The sequence below is a fragment of the Phascolarctos cinereus genome, unplaced genomic scaffold (genome assembly GCF_003287225.1).
Source record: "Phascolarctos cinereus isolate Bilbo 61053 unplaced genomic scaffold, phaCin_HiC Scaffold_5;HRSCAF=322, whole genome shotgun sequence".
NCBI classification, from domain to species: Eukaryota; Metazoa; Chordata; class Mammalia; order Diprotodontia; family Phascolarctidae; genus Phascolarctos; species Phascolarctos cinereus.
In genome coordinates this window covers 464657991-464677480 of record NW_027555958.1, presented here as the reverse complement: position 1 = coordinate 464677480, position 19490 = coordinate 464657991, and the positions used below count along the sequence as shown (strand labels likewise).

At 43.7% G+C, this 19490-nt stretch overlaps 1 protein-coding gene across 2 annotated transcripts in view; it reads right to left on the bottom strand.

The window, feature by feature from the left end:
• EFCAB7 (EF-hand calcium binding domain 7) overlaps positions 1–19490 on the bottom strand; it is a 56088-nt gene that overhangs the window by 36159 nt on the left and 439 nt on the right. For both annotated transcript variants that reach the window (XM_020993035.2, XM_078156681.1), the window contains exons 2-6: positions 11421–11608; positions 2275–2486; positions 1499–1585; positions 731–926; positions 25–149 (exon numbers count right to left, since the gene is read on the bottom strand). In XM_020993035.2, coding sequence (XP_020848694.1) covers positions 25–149; positions 731–926; positions 1499–1585; positions 2275–2486; positions 11421–11607 — 807 coding nt within the window. In that variant the 5' untranslated portion in view covers position 11608. The remainder of the gene's footprint in view (positions 1–24; positions 150–730; positions 927–1498; positions 1586–2274; positions 2487–11420; positions 11609–19490) is intronic.

The window sequence follows — 19490 nt, the reverse complement described above, 5'->3', positions numbered from 1 at the left end:
CATTTCTGATTTAAAATATCCTACCTTTACTGAGTTTGGCTCCAGTAGCTTTGCGTTTCTACAGCTGTTAGCCCCTGTGCTGACACTGAAAGAAACAGATGATTTGTGCTTTTGAGCCGCTAGCTGCAGAGAAGAATTCCGGCCATCACCTGTAACACATTTTTAATAACTGTTCAATTCTGTTCTTTCACCATATTCTTGAATGGTTATCAATATGAATCTTGTCTCTACTGCATAAATAATAGCGAGGACCCACTTGAGCAATCCTTTCTGTGTATTCCCTATGGAAAAGAAGGCAAGAGTCATGTAATTACTGTCTAAAGTGGGGTCACAAGATCACGGATTGGGCTGGAAAGGACCTTAAAGGCCATAATGGACAACTCTTTATTTTACAGATGCAAAAACTGAAGCACAGATGGACTGAGTGACTTGCTCAGCAATTATATAACTGTCTGCACAACTAGTCTCACTGCATATTTTTATAATACGAATACACGCCTTTTGCTAGATTGTTACTCTGTAATCTACATTTTGTTCCTAGAGAAAATACAGCAACCTCAACTGAGTTCTATCATAAACTTTACTTTCATGGAATTTTGAAGTGTCTATAAATGGTAGCAACAACAAATACCTTGTTCAAGTTTAATAGAGAATTACTGATTTTTTAAAAAGTATTTTAAGTTGAACCGTTTTTCTTTAGTAGAACATTATCAGCCGTAAAAGTAAATACCTCTATTGAGCACGGTTTTCTGACCAACATTCCTTGGGATTCTCGGGGATAGTTTTGATATCGGTGATATGCCACTCTCAGGAGATCCTTCCAGGTGACTTCCTAATTGCTGAAGCCTCATTTTACTATCAATTTCCAGTTTTTCTAATGCAGTCTTGAGACACTGATCATTGGTTGCCACGTATAATTTACAAAACTACAGGAAACAGAAAAATAATCCAGTGGGCAAAAACGTTCTGTCATACATTTTAGGAAGGGGAGGGAGAAATGTGCATTAGTAGGTAAGGGATAGACTGATAGATGGAAGACATTTCCAATGGAACAGAGCTACTCATTTTATTTTCTTGGATCAGATTGACCACTCTCAAGTGACCCGGGGAAATGCAGCCATGATTCAATGAGGAGGTCACACAGTGAAAATAAAATGTGGTACACCCTGAGAGGTGATTTATTATTTTTTTATAAGACATGTGCAGACTCGGGTTTGTTCTAAATAATTTTTATGGTTTTATTTTCTTGAAAAGCTGCATTTCTGATAAGTTTTTATAGGTTTCTAGAACTCTTGTTACATTTTTTTAAAAATACAATTATTGTGCCAGAGTATGATATGAAATAAGCTGAAACTGAAGACATATTCAACCTAAAATAGATTGGTTAACAATATATAGCAGGTTGCTGCAAACTTTCAAAGGATACCTGGCCTACCACAATATTCTTTCCTCACCAATACCGCAAGTTTACATATACCTAAGCTTACTTACCACGTACCTTAATATAGTCAAGTTTGCCATCAACATTTATATCAGCCAAGTTTATTATAGCATTCATTTCCTCTGGTGTCATTTTCTCACCTCTCTGTGAAAACAAATTCGATTTCAAAATGTCTAAATTATTTTAGTTTAAAATATATCAGTTTAGAGAAATAACATTTTTATAATTAGCCACGAAAAGAACAGCAATGAAAAATTTGGGAGCTGATGCTTGTCCAAGGGTGGGAGCCATTTAGCAGGTGACCTCCAAGCACAAAGCCGTTCTGTGTTACCACTCACTTAATGACACCATCAAATGCTCGGCGCTTGCGTTCAGTTTCTGTTTACCAATTACGACCAAGCATTATAGCTCAAATAAAATACGACACTGCACCTGGAGTAACGATGCTTCCTAACGCTACGGCCCACCGCAAAATGACTTCCGGTGCCAGTCTCTGCAGATGCCGTTTCTCCCTCCCGTGGATCAATCCCTGCCGCTCAGAGAGCGGGGCGGCACGGACTTACTCGGAGGCGCAAAGGAAACCTCGACAGGGGCCCGAGCCACTACTTCGGCTCTCATTTACAAAGCGCCTTCCGCTCAGAAGGATCCCAAAGCACTTTAGAACAACATCTGCGTGATTCACTTCTCTTACCACCCAAACGCAGTTAGCTCTGATGTGGACGCAAATGGTCGACAAAGCTGAGTTACAAACATGTTTCTATAGCAGAAATGGGCCTGCTTGACCCACTTCTCCTGAAATAGATTAGGAAAAAAAGTGACTTCACAGGGCTTACCTTTGTAAGAATTTTATAGAGGTCAGCGTGTGAAATATAGCCGTCATTATTCACATCTATTTTCTTAAACGCTTTTAACAGTTCTGATTTTGAAGTAGGTTTTTCCTTTTTTAAAATTGCACAAAAATCATCAAAATTCAGCTTAGCGGTTTGAGGAGTCCAGTACTTATCAATCGTCTTTTGGGATGGATTTCTTCCTGCCTTCTGAAGTACTGCCACGTAAAAAAGAATATTACATAGTTTGCCAACTTTATACTGGGCCCTGAATTATATAATCCCCACCTCCAGTTATCTTCACTTTTTTTTTTTTTACAAAACTGAGCAAACACACACACATATAATTTTAATGCTAATAACTAAATGTTATTACGGTGTATTCATTTTTTCAAAAATGGAAATTAAAAAATCCCAAGTCCATTAATTAATGTCATTAATAAAAGCAAAAAACTAAACAGACTAACTTTGATATCTCAGTTCACAACTTGATGGTTTTTTAAATTTGATTAATTGAGGACTCAGAATTTCAAAAGATTATTTTTTTTTTAAAAACCTGAAACTTGGGAACAGAAGAGTAAACACAAAAATACAACTTACCTTTTTTGACAGGCTTAATAAATACTCTTGACATGTTTAAAATGCCAAATAAGCAGTTAAATTTAAAAATCATTAGATTGAGAACAATAGTGTTAAACCAGGAATAATCCGTTTTCCAATTACTGTTGGCCAAGAGCCTTTGCAAGGTCTTAGATATACGCTAGATTCTAGCCCACATACAGAAATGTGTCCATTTTTAGAATCACAGAATTCTGGGGTTAGAGGTCATCTAGTCTAAAGTCTGGATAACCTATTCAAATTTAAAAACCATTTTGAGGCCATTCAAAAAACAACTGAAGGGCAGAAACACTTTGAAATACTGCTAACTACGGCTTTGAGTAGTCTTAAATATCTTCTATAATTAGGTACGCTGATCTTATCATGGAGGATGGCCAGATTTTTAACATAATGACCATATAACATAAGCCCCAAAGGGAAATGCTGCAGAACATACATATGTCTGATTGTTAAGAATATCCATTATCTAGTACATCTAACGTCTTGGTAATCAGCCTCGAAGTCACAAAAATAAGAAGCAGACTCGTTCTACTTCAGGATTCTCATGTCTCATAAAATCTCATATCCAACTGAATTCAACAAACACTGCATAATCACCCCTATGTGCAAGACACTCTGCTAGGCACTGGAGACAGAAAAAATGAAAATGAAAAACACACTACTAGCTCCATTAGACAAGATTTCGCAGGATCACCTGCATATTTTCAGGACCCAGAAAAATGATCTAGGTCAGTAATTTCATGATTCACTCTGAGTGAATGAACCTCAAGTGATCTGAAGTTACAAGAGGTGTTCTTGGTACAACAAACACACTAGCTAGATTCAGGGTAGCACACCTAGACCCTTATAAATCAGTCAACATTTTAATTCTTCACCCATTGTACAAAATATTTTACTAAGTGCTTTGGGGAAATACTGGCAAATAGCGAAAAACAGCTTTTTACTATAATAGCCTAAAAAAGAAAGGCACATATAAAGGCTTAACAACTGCTTACAGAAACTTTCAGGACGGGATCTAGCCTGTGTTGGGGGTTGTCTAGGTTGAAGGTAATTTTAAACCAGCCACAGAAACAGCAAAGAAATACCTCTCTAATTCACCATTTTATTTATTCAGGCATGTGTAGGACCAGTTGACAAGCAAACTGGGTATCTGATTATGGGGAACCCAGATACACATAATTACTAGAGTTTGAGCAGAATCAAGGTGGGTAAAATGGACCACTTGGATAGAGAGGAAAAAGAAATGATTCCTCTTGGAATTTGGTGTGGTACTATATTCCCAGAGGTACACAAAGGTAAGTTGTTGGGGTTTTTTTTTTTACCTTTTTATAAAAGGAAAAAGGAAAACAAGTAAGACTCCTCCCTCTACAAACCCAGTTTTCAAACAACTCAATGCTAAGATGACCACTTTTTGTCATGATGAGTCCAAGTCACAAAGTCAATTTCCATCCTCTCTAAAAGTGTACCTGCCACCTTTGATGCATCCAACTAACAGCTTCTGAAATAGGCAGAAATTTGGGGAGATATTCAGAGATGGCTTTGGGAAACGGGGAACATTTTAACAGAAACAGTTAACACATTCTCTTCCCTAAAAATCCCATAAAATCATGAGCAGCAGCACAGCAGCAGCAACAGAGGTTAACACTTGTTAATACTATCTTGGACCTTCACAAAGTCACTACTTTAGCATGTGAGCAGGTAAGTAACTAACTAGGTGGTGCTGTGGATAGAGCGGCCGGCCTGAAGCTGGAAGACTCATCTTCATAAGTTCAAATCTGGCCTCAGATACTTACTATCTGGATGACCCCAGGCAAGTCACTTAATCATGTTTGCCTCAGTTTCCTCACCTGCAAAAAGAGCTGGAGAAAGAAATGGCCAACCACTCCAGCCTCTTTGCCAAGAAAACCCCAAATGGGGTCACCAAGAGTCAGACATGACTGAACAACAAGTAACTGAATAGCTGTTTTGGTATGCATTTAAAAAAATAATGTAAGTTTACTTCTCCTCTTTGAAGATTGGAATTATAGTACATAGTAATAACAAATAGTAATAGCTACCAAAGCGAATTCTGTCTCCTCTCTTCTCTCTCTCTCTCTCTCTCTCTCTCTCTCTCTCTCTCTCTCTCTCTCTCTCTCTCTCTCTCTCTCTCTCCCCCTCTCCCTCTCCCTCTCTCTCTCTTTCTCTCTCTCTTTCTCTCTCTCTCTCTATATATATGTATATATATATATATATATATACATATACATATATATGATACATGCACATAAATATATACTCTCTATTTAGACATTCCTATTTCTGTGAACTGTTCAGCAGTTTTTAAAAATCCATTTTAAGAATTCATTATCATGGATAAGTATTTGAATGAAAAGCAGAGTTTAACTTACAATACAAACATAATGTAACTTGAGATACTTCAAGACTGACCCCACAGACCTAATCTTCAGCCTGAGTTTACTTTAAGCTTTGACATGAACCTATAATGACTGTATTATTCACAAGTTTAAAAATGTTCAAGTCACGCCCCTAATTGTCAATTTTTGCTGACCTCTAAATGGAAATGTGAGCACCCGTAGTATGGGTTTAAGTGGCATGAGGATGCAGTCGAAAGCTGCAGAATACAAAGGAGCCCTGACCCTTGCTCCCACTGCTTCTATGCTGACATTCAGATTATCTCAAACAAAGCGTGCTAGCATGCTACAAAGGGGGCTCTGTCTTAGCACCAAGAATTTATATAAGAAAAATGCTAACTTCTTATCCTTCCACATAAACCTGTAAAACTAATACCCTGATAATACACATCCATTGGTTGGCAAAATAAATGCTTCAGTAAAGGAAAAGTGTAAACTATAAACATATTGGACTGGTGCTAACACCAAAGGGAAGGTGAGTAACAGCATGTCAGAAGTCGTATCAACACGCACGTATTTATTTAATGCACTGATATGCGTTTAACGCCTATACACTGCCCAGTGCTGAAATAGTCCAATGGGAACAGGGCTGGTCAGGGAGCTCCCCAATCTGCCGAACCTGGGCCTTCTTTTTGAATTCGGAATGTGCTACGGCCTCTTTCTGGAACGATGTAGCAATCCTTCAATGGCATCTGTATCTGGAGGGCCATGTCAAAGATAACTGGAGACTGAAACAGGGAGAGTTGCCCACTGAGGATGCTGGATAAGTCAGTCAATAAACATTTATTAAGTGCCTACTGTGTGCCCGACACTGCGCTAAGGAGAGTATGTTTGAATACACAGCTTTGGGCGTCTCTCAGCTCTGCTTTAGACTTCTGTGGTCATGGGGGTTGTTGGCTAAAAACATGGAGCAAGTCAGCCCAAAAGAGCCATCCTCATCGGCTCTGGGTCTCCCTCCCTAAATACAGGCTGCAGCCAGTGAGCAGCGATCCTGGTAAGGGCACTTCCAGCCGTGGCAGCCATCTTTTAGCCTGAGTGCCAAGGCCCCTGAGCGGCTCTTGCTCCCCGTTAGGAGGTGCTTCCCACAGGGCATACCACTTTTCAGAGGAGATAATCACTGAAAGGTCATCCCGAACCTGATGGGACCAAAGAACCGTGCCTGACTGGCCAAAAAGTCCCGACCTTGTGAGACCCAAGCCCCAAGATGGCTGTGAAATCGCTGGTCAGGACTGCCCCAAATTTGTCTTTACCCCTCAGGAGAGCAGAGTAAGTATGAAGGGCTAATTGTTCCGTGGTTGGAGTTAGTGGCGATGCATGCTAATGAGTCTTTGCATTGGGAACATTTCTCACGACGCTGAGGGGATAGAAAGCTGTCCTCCAGCCAAAATATCTTCTGTACCTTGAGCACCTCTTCTAAGAGATCTTGGGAATTCCTTTTGGTAAGCCCATTTGCTAAGAGATCACCTACCCACCTCGCCACGGGTCGGAGAAATTTGTAGAACAGTTTTTTTTTTCATGAGGCAATCGGAGTTAAGTGACTTGCCCAGGGTCACACAGCTAAGTTAAGTGTTATGTGTGTGAGGTCAGATTTGAACTCAGGTCCTCCTGACTCCAAGGCTGGAGCTCTATCCACTACACTACCTAGCTGCCCCTTAGAACAGTTTCTAAAGCTTCAATATTTAACAACTCAAAATGAAAGTAACTGGTCGATATCAGGGTTCATCAATCACTTACAATGCCAAAGGCATCTGGCATCCTCTGCCTCTGTGCCTTGGCAGATACTCTCCCATGCCTGGAATCCCTCCTCACCTCTCTCTCCCATAGAAGTCTCTGGTTTTCCTTCAAGTTCACATCACATGCCATGTCCTAGAGGAAGCTGACTCCATCTCCCCCCAATTCCCCATGCCTTTGCCCCCAGAAATCTTCGAGAACCACACTGGAGGGAGGGAACAGCGGCTGCTGCTAGTGGTTCCTTTGGCTGAGAGGTATTTGACGTGTCCTTTTGTTGGCCTGATAACACAGAGAGGTCAATCATCATCCTAGGGTGGGTATCTTAAAATTTCCCAAGGCTTGTAAATAACTACCACCAACTTCTGGTCACTGAAATTAGCTTCCCTTTGCCAAAGCGTAAAAAGCCTGGGCAAGAAACTGAAGTCCAGAGGGAAACGGGTGAGATACCGATGGAATAATAGCAGACCTGGGAAGTGACTTACAGCTGAAAAGAGGGCATGTGAAAGTGGGATTTGGATTTCTGGACCGCAGTTTAAAATACACAAGTAAAAGGTTCCTAGTTAGAGACAGAATGCACTAAACAAGGGCTTAGAATGCATTTGGAGTCTTGTGAATTTAATCAACAGGGAGTTTTAAAGTAAAAAAGGATGGAGAAGAGAGAAAACTGTTTCTGTACATCTACCAAACTACGTGGGAAGCAGAGAGATAAAAGCGCCCAGAAGCTCCATGGGGAAAGAGTCATAAGAAAGAAGCCAGCACTATGGTCCAGGTCCTCCATCATCTTCATAAGAAGGCCCAAAGTTCAGACAACAAGCAGCAACAGGAACTAGAGGTGCTAAGTGAAGAAGCCACCTTGACCTCGTAGGTGTCACGGAGCCTTGACCAGAATTTGGCTCGAACAGGTATGGCTCATTCAAGAGAAACAGGATTAGTGAAAGGGGCAGAGGAAATTCAGAGGAAATTCAGAGGAAATTCAGAAATCAGAGGAGGGAGGCACGGAGGAACACATCTGGGTGAAGACCAGTGGAGAAGAACCAGGACTGATGGTATCACTGGCACCCACTACAGGCCTGGACTGAGAGAGGAAGTAGGAGAACTTAGGAAAGACATCCCTGATCTGCCCCAGAAGAATGAAGACAGACTTCAGTTACTGTAACAGCCAGCATCTGTACAGCGCTTGAAGGTCTGCGAAGCACTTTCCATCATGTCACTGGATCCTCACCCTGGGAGGCAGGTGCCATTAGGAACCCCATTTTACAGATGAGGAAACTGAGGTAAACTGAGGTGAAGTGACCCGTTTGGGTTCATACAGCTAGAAGGGGTCTGAGGCCAGAACCCCGAGTCTTCCTGACTTCAGGCCACGTGCTCTATCCACTGGACCACTTTAGCATCTTGACAATGATCAAGATGTCTCCTTGATCAGTCTCTGTCAAAAGCAGAGCAGCTAACCAGCTTGCTCACATGATGATCTCTAAAAGACAGAAGAGCCAAGAAAGTTGCTCTGGATGCCACTCTCACCAACTGTGAGTAAGACGCGGCATGGGTGGAAGCGCCTGGGACCCTGGGGGCAGTGAGCTTCCTCTTAGTCTGTGAGAAAGACAGAAAGACAGACAGGAAAGCTCGAAATGTAGTAGCTGCACCTTGCGGATACAGCTTACGTGGAAGCCAGCTTCCAAAAGTAGCTTCTAGGCAAAAATCAGCCTTACAAATCCCTTCAATCACACACGAAGTCCAGTACCTTTAAATACTTATACCAAGAAAGGGGCTAGGGCTGGGGTGGGGAACCGTGGAGTCAGTCAAAAGGCCATGCTTAAGGATCTAGAAGGCCACATGTGGCCTCAAGGCTGCAGGTTCTCCACCCCCGGGCTAGGGTCTCATTCTACTTAGAAGGCAGTCAGTATTGGGAAGCAGATGGATCTAAGATGGGTACCACAGACACACCGAAATGTCTTTTCCCTCCACAGTACTTCACTAAGCTATTAATCAGGAAAGAGACAAGAATCAGGGTGCCTTTTCAAATGGAAGAAAATAAAAGCAGCTAAAACTTAGCTGGCAGGAAAAGCAACGGTTAGGGACAAAACCATCCTGACAGAGCTTCACACCTTGCATTAGAAATGGATCACACCAGCACAGAACTATTTCTTCTTGCTTCCCTAGGAGAAAAGGGAGAAGTGGAGGAAGCCAAAGGGGAGGAACACAGCAGGGATCTTCTAGCTGATCAGGCAGGAACCACAGGAATTCCAATGAAGAAGGAACCTTGGTTCAGTTTGCCTAAAGGCAATGAATAGACTGCCTACGGATCTCATAAACAGAAGATTCTAGACTCACGTTTGGCAGCAAGATGCTTACTCTATAAAAGGCACTTGAGAACTGAAACCAAACGAAAATAAAACGGTGGGTGAGGCTGCTCACCTTTTTTAAATTGTTCTCTCTCTCTTGCATGCACCTGCGTGTTTCTTCCTTCCCTCTGCCCAAGCTTGCCCAGTTGAACACGGATAATAACTTAACTTGATTGTGAGAGAACAGATTTCAAAGGGTTCAGAGTAAGATGGGTGGCACACCACTGACTGAAATTCTTTAGAAGTTAGTCCGGGAGAGATAAGAAACTCTCATGAATGAAATTCTGAAAACACAAGAGAGACAATATAGGAAGTAAAAAAAGGGCTGTCTGAAGAGACCAGTGTGGATGCACAAGTAACATAGCAGCTGCCTCAGATCTGAAGAAAACCCGTGTGCAGAGACAGAATCAAGGGCAAGAACCCGAGGAGTACAAAGGTATGGCCCAGGACCACAAACCACCCCTTGGGCCATCTTCTGGTCAAGGAGAAAGGAACTGGCCCGGCTCCTATAGGCTCTTTGGCATGATCCCACCACTGAAGGTCGGCTCTCTGAGGGCAGGGACTGTGATGTTTTTCATCTTTCTAACCCCCAATGACATGCACATAGTAGGCATTTAAGGACTACTTCAGGAACTCATCCCATGTGGCCCCATAAATGGAAGTCTTTGAAGGAGAGCACAGAATTCCCTTCTTCAACTCTAGCAGCATGCCAAAATTCTGTCTTAAAGAAATGCCTTACTAAGTGAAGAGAATAGCCTGGTTCCTGTGTTCATCTCCGGCCTTAATGCCCAAAGTATCAGAAGCCTTACCTACAGATGGTCACAACGTGCTTCACCACCACACACTAAGATGCCTACGCCTTCTTGTCTTTTCGCATAGATGGGCCTGAGCATGTTCTAAGACTTCCTAGGACCAGTCCACAGGGGACATGTAATAAGGGGCGACAACACAACAACAATAAATTCTTCCTTTTTTCCTTTCCTTCTTGTCCCTTCATTCTGTTCTCTCTTTCCCCCCTTCAAATACTTACCCAGCGGCATAATTCAAACATTCTCTCTGCCTTCATCCTTCCCGGCATGGGCCTCAGCCATCTTGACTGTGACCATGTAGTTGCAAATTTTTCTCATCATCTATGTCTGCTGGCCCCAGACCCTGCACAGATTTCCTACCTGCTCACCCAGCTAAGCCACCTTGCCATTGACCTGCTCTTACTGTCCTGCTTCTTCCTGTCTAGACCATTACCTTCTGCACTGGATTCCTAGTACTTAGGAAAATGAATTCACTCATCTTTGGAACTCCTGCTCTATAGCCCAGACATCTTAACTGGTGACTGAGGGAGTGAAAACTGAGTCAGCCCATTCTACCCAGCTGGCCTCAGGCCCCAGGCTAGAGCATCCTTCACCTTCACCTTCTATATGGCGGTCCACCTAAGCCACTTTGTGATCTGCCTGCTGAGAGGTGCAGCCTCTCTCTCCTCCTTCTTCTGGATACAGCAATCAAGTCAACGGTATCATTGCTTCTGTTAAGGTGTGTCATCGGGCTGCCCTATACATCAAATCACTGCGCCAGTGACTTCCCAGACCGGATTCCCTTCCCCGGAGACCACTCTCTCATTTGGGTGGCAGGCTTCTCCTTCGGGTCTGTACGTAGCCCCAGTGCTCAGCACGCTGCTAAGTGTCATATAGGAAGGCCTCATCAATTCTTTATCATTCATTCCCTCAAATCAGTGAAATTCAAACTTACTTAGAATGTAAAAGCTTCTAACTATATCATTGTAAAGCACTAATCCCTAGATAATGATAGTTTAAAATATACTCAAAATAAAACAAAAACTTTAAGCTTTTACAACATGGCATTTGCTTGATTTTTTATTTTATAATTTTGGAGCTTTATTTTGTAGCATATGGTCATCCAAAAAGAGTATGATTTTATTAGCCAAGTTTATTAAGAAACGAAAACAATTTAGGATTGAAATACTACATCTCATCTTTTTGCTTTTCTCAATTTACAAGTGAAAATTAACACATATGCTGAAAATTAAAAGAGTGTTTACCTAGGCAAAGTTGATCCCTTGACACAATACTTTCTAAACTGCTTTTAAAAACAGTTAGATAGGCAGCTCTACAATTCATGTAAAACAGCTCCTCTTCAGTGACCTGCAATTTCTTTGGTCGAGAACATTCCCAAAGTGTCGATTTCTGACCGGAAACAGATGCGTGACCTCCCGGACTGCTGGCCATTCTACAAAAAATGCAAAGATACTCACGTTGGCATTCCTTACGAATCTGAAGATAACATCCACCTTGCTTCTCAAGTCAGAGGAAACCCCCCGCCAAAGTACTACATTTATACATCGAGGTATATTTAAATGTTCGTATTAATGACAACACATTCACATGCAAAAAACACTGTGCACAACGGGAAAGGCAGGGGCTAAAATAACCCCCTTGGCTGGTGTTTCTCTCCATGTAATAATCACTGACTGAGAAACAAAGTCCTGAGGAAATTCTCAGTATTTAAGAATGGCAAATTACTAAGTGCAGCACTGTAAACTGACTCATTTGTGTTACTCCAGCATTTCTCTAGATTATTTTTAATTGCCATACTGTGCAAAAGGAATATATTCAACATGTTACCCACTAAAATGTGGGCAAAAAAGAGTATTTTAGAGTGACACAAAAATTGTCATGCTTTGCTCAAAACTTCATTGATAAATTTTAAGACAGAACAGTGTCAATTAAACATGGAAACAAATAAGAAAGTCGTGATTCTTTTTTAAAAGCACTTTTTTTTTTAAAGCTAGGCAGTTGGGTTAAGTGACCTGCCCAGGGTCACACAGCTAGTAAGTGTCAAGTGTCTGAGGCCGGATCTGAACTCAGGTCCTCCTGACTCAAGGGCTGGTGCTCTATCCACTGTGCCACCTAGTTGCCCCTAAAAAAAAGTACATTTTCAAACTGAAAATGAAAATAGTTAAATAATTTCATCAAGAATGCTAGATCCTAAATTACGTCCTTGAGAGAAGGGAAGATCACCAATGTTATAACATATACATGAAGCAACTTAAGGGCAGAAGTTTTTTTCTTTTTTAAAAACTCAGGTCATGGGGCAGCTGGGTGGTGCATGGATAGAGCACCAGCCCTGAAGTCAGGAGGACCTGAGTTCAAATCCAGCCTCAGACATTTAACACTTACTAGCTGTGTGACCCTGGGCAAGTCACTTAACCTCACTGTCTAGCCAAAAACAAAACAAAACAAAACAAAAAAAACCTCAGGTCATATATCCTTTGACTTGCTAGCCCTACTACTGAGAATATTTCCCAAGGAAATAAATAATTAAAAGGGAAAAAGACCCTTTTGTATTAAAATATTTATAGCTTCACTATACTTAGGAGTGAAAAAACTAGACAAGACCCAAAAGTCCAAAGGCAGGGAAATGGCCAGGCTGACCGGAACATGAATGCAATGAGGTTTGCTGTATCCTAGTAGTCAGCACGCCGCGGACTAAATATATCCTCCTGTCCATGAGCTAAGAATGGCTTTTATATTTTTAAATAGTTGGAAAAAAATCAAATGAAGAATAATCTTTAATGAAATGAAAACTATGTGACATTGGCATGTCTGTATTCTTTCAGTAAAGTACTATTTATGTGCTCACTGTCTCTGCGGCTTTTCTGACACAATGGCAGAGTTGAGGGGCCACAGAGATGGCACGTGGCGCTGAGTCCTGCTGCTGCCGCTCAGGCGCACTGCCAATCGCAGCAAGGCAATTAGAACTCAGCGCCACCCTTGTCACCATTCTGCAATTTTATGTTATCTTTACCAGAGGACACCCATCATGGCAACCCAAGAAAACAAAAGGAGACTTCCACGGTTGTGCTTTTAGGACTCAGTGGAGTGTGCACTATTTTATTATTGAATTAGCATCGTGTTTATAATGCAACAATAGTAGAGGGATGCCAAAAGAATACAATATACATCAACATTACCAGGGAAGGCATTCATCCCAATATTCCCAGATCATAGGAAAGCAGACAACAGAACAATTCGAAATTTTAAGAGAGATTTTCTCATCACAGCAGAATTTGACAAAAATAGAAAATGGAAATGAAGCTGGGACCAAAGTAAGATTCCGAATGGCTCATCTGTTACTCAAGCAAGGAAAGCTGTTTACTGCTGGTGCGTTAATTAAATTGAGTCTGGTTACAACAGTTGAAGAAATGTGTCCAGACAAAATAAACTCGTTTAAGATTATTAGTTTTTTTGGCTCAATTAAAATCATACGCTCACGGACTGCTATCAGTATTTGATGGTATTTATCTGTGTGAAAAGACATTTTCAAAGATGAAATATGGAAAATCTCATTACAGATCCATATTAATAGATGAACATTTACAATCGATTTTTGTGATAGGAAACATTAACTTTGAACCCCAATTAAGCAAAATGTTATTCCCCCAAAAAGAATTCCATTCTTCTCATTAACAGACCTGTAATACAAAAAAACTGTACTTATTATTATATTTTTAATTTTGTCATTAAAATTTGTGGAAATGAGTTTTTTATACTGTTATATAAGTATCACTATAATAGCCTCACTTCTGTCTCTTGGCCTACAAAGCCTATAAAATCTACTATCTTGCCCTTTGCCGACCCTTCCTATATAGTTCCCAGTTTCTGTCAAGGGTCACATCCCCCTTCTTCTAAAGGCCTGGGTTCACAACCTCTGAGTTATCCTGGAATCTTTCCTTTCATCACCCACATGTCTCCTCTACACTAACAGGCCACAGGCTAGTTTAGACCCTCCTCCCCCCTTCCCTGGGATGTCGCAGGAGCCTCCTACCTGGCCTCCCTCCCTCCAGGTCCTCCCCCTTCAGTCACCCTCAGGGCGGCACCCAAAATCTAGGACTGTGTCACTCCCAGCCCAACAACTTCTGGCTCCTTGTGACCATTAAGTTTCAGTACAAACTGCTTACTTCCTCTACTCAGGTCACTATGTTCACCTACTCCTCCCTAAGGATGCCCTTGAACCTTTTGGCTCCAAATGTTAACATCTGAGCTTCCTAAGTCTTATCCTGCCATGGCCCTGGGATTCAAGATTGACAGCCTTGGGTTTAACACGTCCACTCACAGTCAATAAAGGTCATGAAGTGCCCACCTACTCTGTGCCAGGCACTGGGCTGCGGGAGAGAGAGACAAAAAGGCAAAAGGCAATGCCTGCCCTCAGGGTGCTCACCATTATTGGTGGAAGCAAGCTAACCATAGGGTAAGAAGGAAATAGCCACCTGAGGGAAGGCCCTGGAATCAGGAAGAGCTGGGGAAGGCTTCTGGAAGAGGGGGAGATTTTATCTGGTTCTTCAAGTGGAAGTCAGTCATCAGAGCAGAGAAGGGAGGGCTTTCTGGCACGCAGGACAGCCAGAGAAAATGGCTGGAGCTGAGAAAAGAGTGTCTTGTCTTTGGGATCACCAGGAAGCGTCACTGGATGGAAGAGTATGCCTAGGGGAGGAAAGTGTAAGAAGACTGGAGAGGTAGGAGGGGCAGGTGACAAAGAGCTCAGAAGTAGGAGGTGACACGGTCACTTCAGTGGCTGAATGGAGGATGGACTGGAGGTGGTGGGGAGGGGGAGACCTGAGGTAGGCAGACACCCAGCCCAGCAGCTATTGTAATAGTCCAAGCATGAGGTGATAAGGGTCTGCACCAGGGTGGGGGCAGAGTCAGAGGAGAGAAGGGGGCAGATCTGAGAGAGGCTGCAGAGGTGAAGTCACGCTGGCTGGTATTTCTATCCTTAGCACTTGTCTCACCGTCTGGATCCCTCTTCACGTACGCTGAGGTCCAGCCAAACTGACCCTCTCTGTCCTTACACATAATGCTCCATCTCCAGCCCCCTTGCCTTTATCCAGGCTGGTCCCCCTGCCTGGAATGCAGTCCCCCTTCACCTGCGCTTTGGAGCACTTGGTTTCCTTCGCAGCTCAGTTCCAATGCCGCTGCCCACACTACCCCTCCCCCGAGGGTCCCCGCTGCCTGTCTCTTCACCTTCCCGTCTAACTCATGTTGTGTTTTATACACCATCATATGGCGGAGGACGTGCTGTCCTCCCTGAGCAGGTCCCCAGGACCTAGCACAGTGCAGGACACAGTGCTTAAGAAATGTGGGTGAACTGAGTAAGACTGCCATAAAGAGTTATAAATTTGGATCACAGAGAAACATGGAAAGGCTTAGATGAAGATAACTGAGTGCAGAGTAACGTATAGAAACTTCAGATTTGTAACATGGTTGCCCACTGAAAGGCTGGAAAAAGGTTACAGAGTCAGCCAGGCATTAAGTTATCTTCCAGCTGATATGCTTGCTTCTCACTGCAAAACGTATTTAACCCAAACAAAAGCACAGCAGTTGTGGAAACTGCCCAAGCCAAAGGAGCAGGAGACCTGGCTTAGATGGCAAGCTAGAAGCAGGTGATGGTGAGACCCCTGCACTTGGGTCTTAGGCCCATGGTGAAGCTCGGTTTTTGCCACTTACAAGCTGTGTGACCTTAGAAAAGGACTTAACCTCGCTGGGCCAGCTTCCTCATCTGCTAAATGAGTGGCGCTTGGCTCTTAAGAAAGCCTCTCAATCCTGTTTCCTCATCTACAAAATGGGCATTAAAATATTTGTCCTTTGAGAAGAGGCTGAAGCAAGATGTGTGAAAGGTTTTGAGCTGCTAGCAGGAGAGACGCTACAGAACTTCAAAATGTTATTATTCGTAGTAAAAGGCTGGTACACTTTGGCGGTGGTTTCCTTCTTCATCATTCCTGACAAAGGCTTCCGGGAAGGCCGTCACTGAGGGACACTCAATCCTGCTGTCGCTCTAACAGCTCCCAACATTGTTTTACTTAGCGCTGACTTCTGAAAATATATTTACCCTAATAAACTGGATATTTCAAGCTCCACAACAAGGCGATACAAGGAGTCGGGTCCCCTTCAGGACTCATTGGATCTTTCCTCGGGGGCCTAAATGGTCTGCCCCTTCCTGAAGCATATAGGCTTTTTACACTAGGGAAAGACAGATAATAGTCACTTCTCATGGATGAAGTGCCCTATTTGTAAGACACAGCCGGCATGGCTGACATTTTCCTATTACACCAGATTGGGAAGGACCCCACAGGGATGTGGTGTCACAGTCTGGCTACTGCAAATTGGGGTCACTATAATTAAGAATCCGTGCTTTAAACACAGAGGCTTATAAATGGTGACAAGAAACCATTAATAGCAAGAAGGAGAGAGAAAACCAATGTTCATTTCCCAACAAGTAATTTTTACAAGAGATGTGGCTTGTTCCACTCGGTTAGTGTCTCTCCTCTGGTGATTCGCTCCAATTTATCCTATTTGCATCTCTGGTGTTTGTATGTCATTGTGCTCATGACGTCTCCTCCATAAGGCTGTGAGCTCCCCGAGAGTGGGGACCGTGCTCTGCCTCTTTATATGCCCAGCACTCAGCACAGAACCTGGCACACAGTAGGTAGTTTGCTCACTGGCTGACTCAACTTGACGCCTCCTGACCCAGTAAGGGAAGGCAGACTTGGGTACTGAAGTCTTTGCTGAGGAAACTCTCCAGAATCACAGACCTGGAGAAGTGGAAGGGACCTGCGAGGCCCCCGGTCCAACCCACACCCAAAAGGAATCCCCACACTAACAGACAGGACAGCTGACATGCAATGTTCCATGAGGGCAGCCAGGGGTTTAGTGGAACAGATCCCCAATTCAAAGGCAGCATCTCTAACCCATGCTCCATTGAACGGGAGGGGGTGGGGAAGGAGGAGCACAGCATGACCCCTCAGGTCTCTCCCAGCAGGAAACCATGAGCTCTAGGAGTCCATCTTCCTGTCAAAGAGAGGCCTCTCAATCCATCCTTCCTCCCTGCCACCCCCAATTGTTTTTGAAAACAGCCTTTCCTTGAGGGACCCATCTCTCTAGTAGTCAGTCAGTCAATAAGCCTTTATTAAGCACTCACTATGTGTCAGGCACTGAGCGAAGTGCTAGGGATACAAAGAAAGGCAAAGAACAGTCCCCACCCTCAAGGAACTCATGGTCTGATGGGGCAGACAGCAAACAACGATGGCAAAAAAGCTCAAGACAGGCCAAGCAGGAAATAACCATGGGAAGGAAGGCACCAGAGGGGTAAGAAAGGTGGGAGTTCAGCTGGGACGCCAAGAGGTGGAGGTGAGGAGGGAAAGCGTTCCAGGCATGGGCCACAGCCACAGGGAAGGTCTGGAGCCCAGAGCTGGAGTGTCAAGAAGAGGGCAATCCACAGCGTCAGTGAGGGAAGGTCGAGCACAAGGACTAAGAGAAGGTTATCTGATCTGACAAGAGATCACTGGTGACTGTGAAGAGAGCAGTGCTGGCTGAACCATGAGGCTGGAAGCCAGATTTTAAGTGGTTAGGAAGACATTGAGAGGAGAGAGAACGAAAGCACCATCTTCTTGAGTTTAGTACAAAGGGTAGAAAAACTACAGGGAGATAAGGGATGGACAGGTGGGGGGGGTTGAGGATGGGGGACAGGTCTGCTTGTAGAAGGGAAGTAGTCAGCAGACAGGATGACATGGAAGATAGGTGAGAGGTTAGATTGTAAACTCCTCCAGGGCAAGGGCTGTCTTTCTTTTTACCAATTGTATCCCCAGCACTTGGCTCAGTGCCTAGCACACAGTAGGTGCTTAATACATGTTTGCTGGATTGGGATGACAGCAGAGGTAATAATCTTCTTGGAGTGAAGGGATGGGGTGCAAATCACCTGTGCTGGAAGAGGGTTTTGCCTTGCAAAGGAGAAGGGCTACCTCTTCATGTGAGACAGAGCTAAGGGAGGAATTAGTGGTATACGGCTGTGATATGAGATAAAGAGGGGAGAAGAGAGAGAGCTCCCGAAGAGTGGCCTCCTATGTGTTAAGTGCTGAGGATACAAAGAAAGGCAAAAAACAGTCCCTGCCCTCAAGGAGCTCCCAGTCTAATGGAAGAGACAACATCTAAACAACTATGTACAAATAAGAGGCACAGGATAAATTAGAGATTGACAGAGAGTACGAAGGGGAAGGAGGAAAGGTTTCCTGCAGAAGGAAGCCAGGCAAATCAGCAAACACTAGAAGGGAACTTTGAAATTAAATTTAAAATGCTGCCTAGAAGATGGGGAAACATCCCTCACTGCAGCTGGAGACCAGGACCCAGAAGGCTTTAAGATGAAGAACTGGAAGCAGTGGCGGCAGCGGCTCAGGAACAAGGGTAAGCTGGGAACTAATGAGAGAGAAGCTGAGTCTTTAGCAAAAGCCCCCGTGGGACTGTAACGGAGCACGTGCCCTGCTGGGGCGTAGCGGCCAGAAGATGCCAGTGACGTGACTAATGACCTCGGACATTAATGCATCACTTTATCTCGGCATCATCATCAACATAACAGGCAGCGTTTATAGGGTGGCTGCAGGTGAGGCTGAGGCAGGCTGATGTGACCCTGGAACTACCCCCCAGACTGCAGGGGGGGCGTCCTCACCAGACCAGTCCCTGGACCAGGGAAATCCAAGGCCCACCGGCTTCTTACTTCGCAGGCATCATCACAATGACAATAACCATGAAGATGACTGATTGACCAGCACACACCTCTTCCCTGTGAAATCCCATCCCCATCTCTTCAGGTGTGTAAAGTGCCTTCCTTCAATGACCTCACAGGAATAATATGATGATGAAATCAGCAATAAAAAGGCATGTTATCAGTGAGGTCTTTCTATACCAGGGAAAGAAAGGTACTGGCCTAGACCAGACCCAGGCCCTGCCACGCCTTTCCAGGCGAGTGAGGAGGGTGCTCTACTTCTGTATAATAATAATGATAATGATAATAATATTAATATTAATAATCATGCAGATGAGGATGCCAGGAGATCTGGCTCCAGGCCACCCCAGGCAGACCTAGACCCTGCCCTGTCTTCCCAGGCGAGTGAGGAGAATGCTCTATTTCTGTGTAATAATAATGATAACGATAATATTAATAATAACGCGAATACTGATGCAGGTGAGGATATAATAACAACACAATAACAGTAATGCCGACGATCACGACGACGGTGCTCAGTGATGCTGCCGAGCATCCTCCGGGCTCTGGCCACTAGGACACC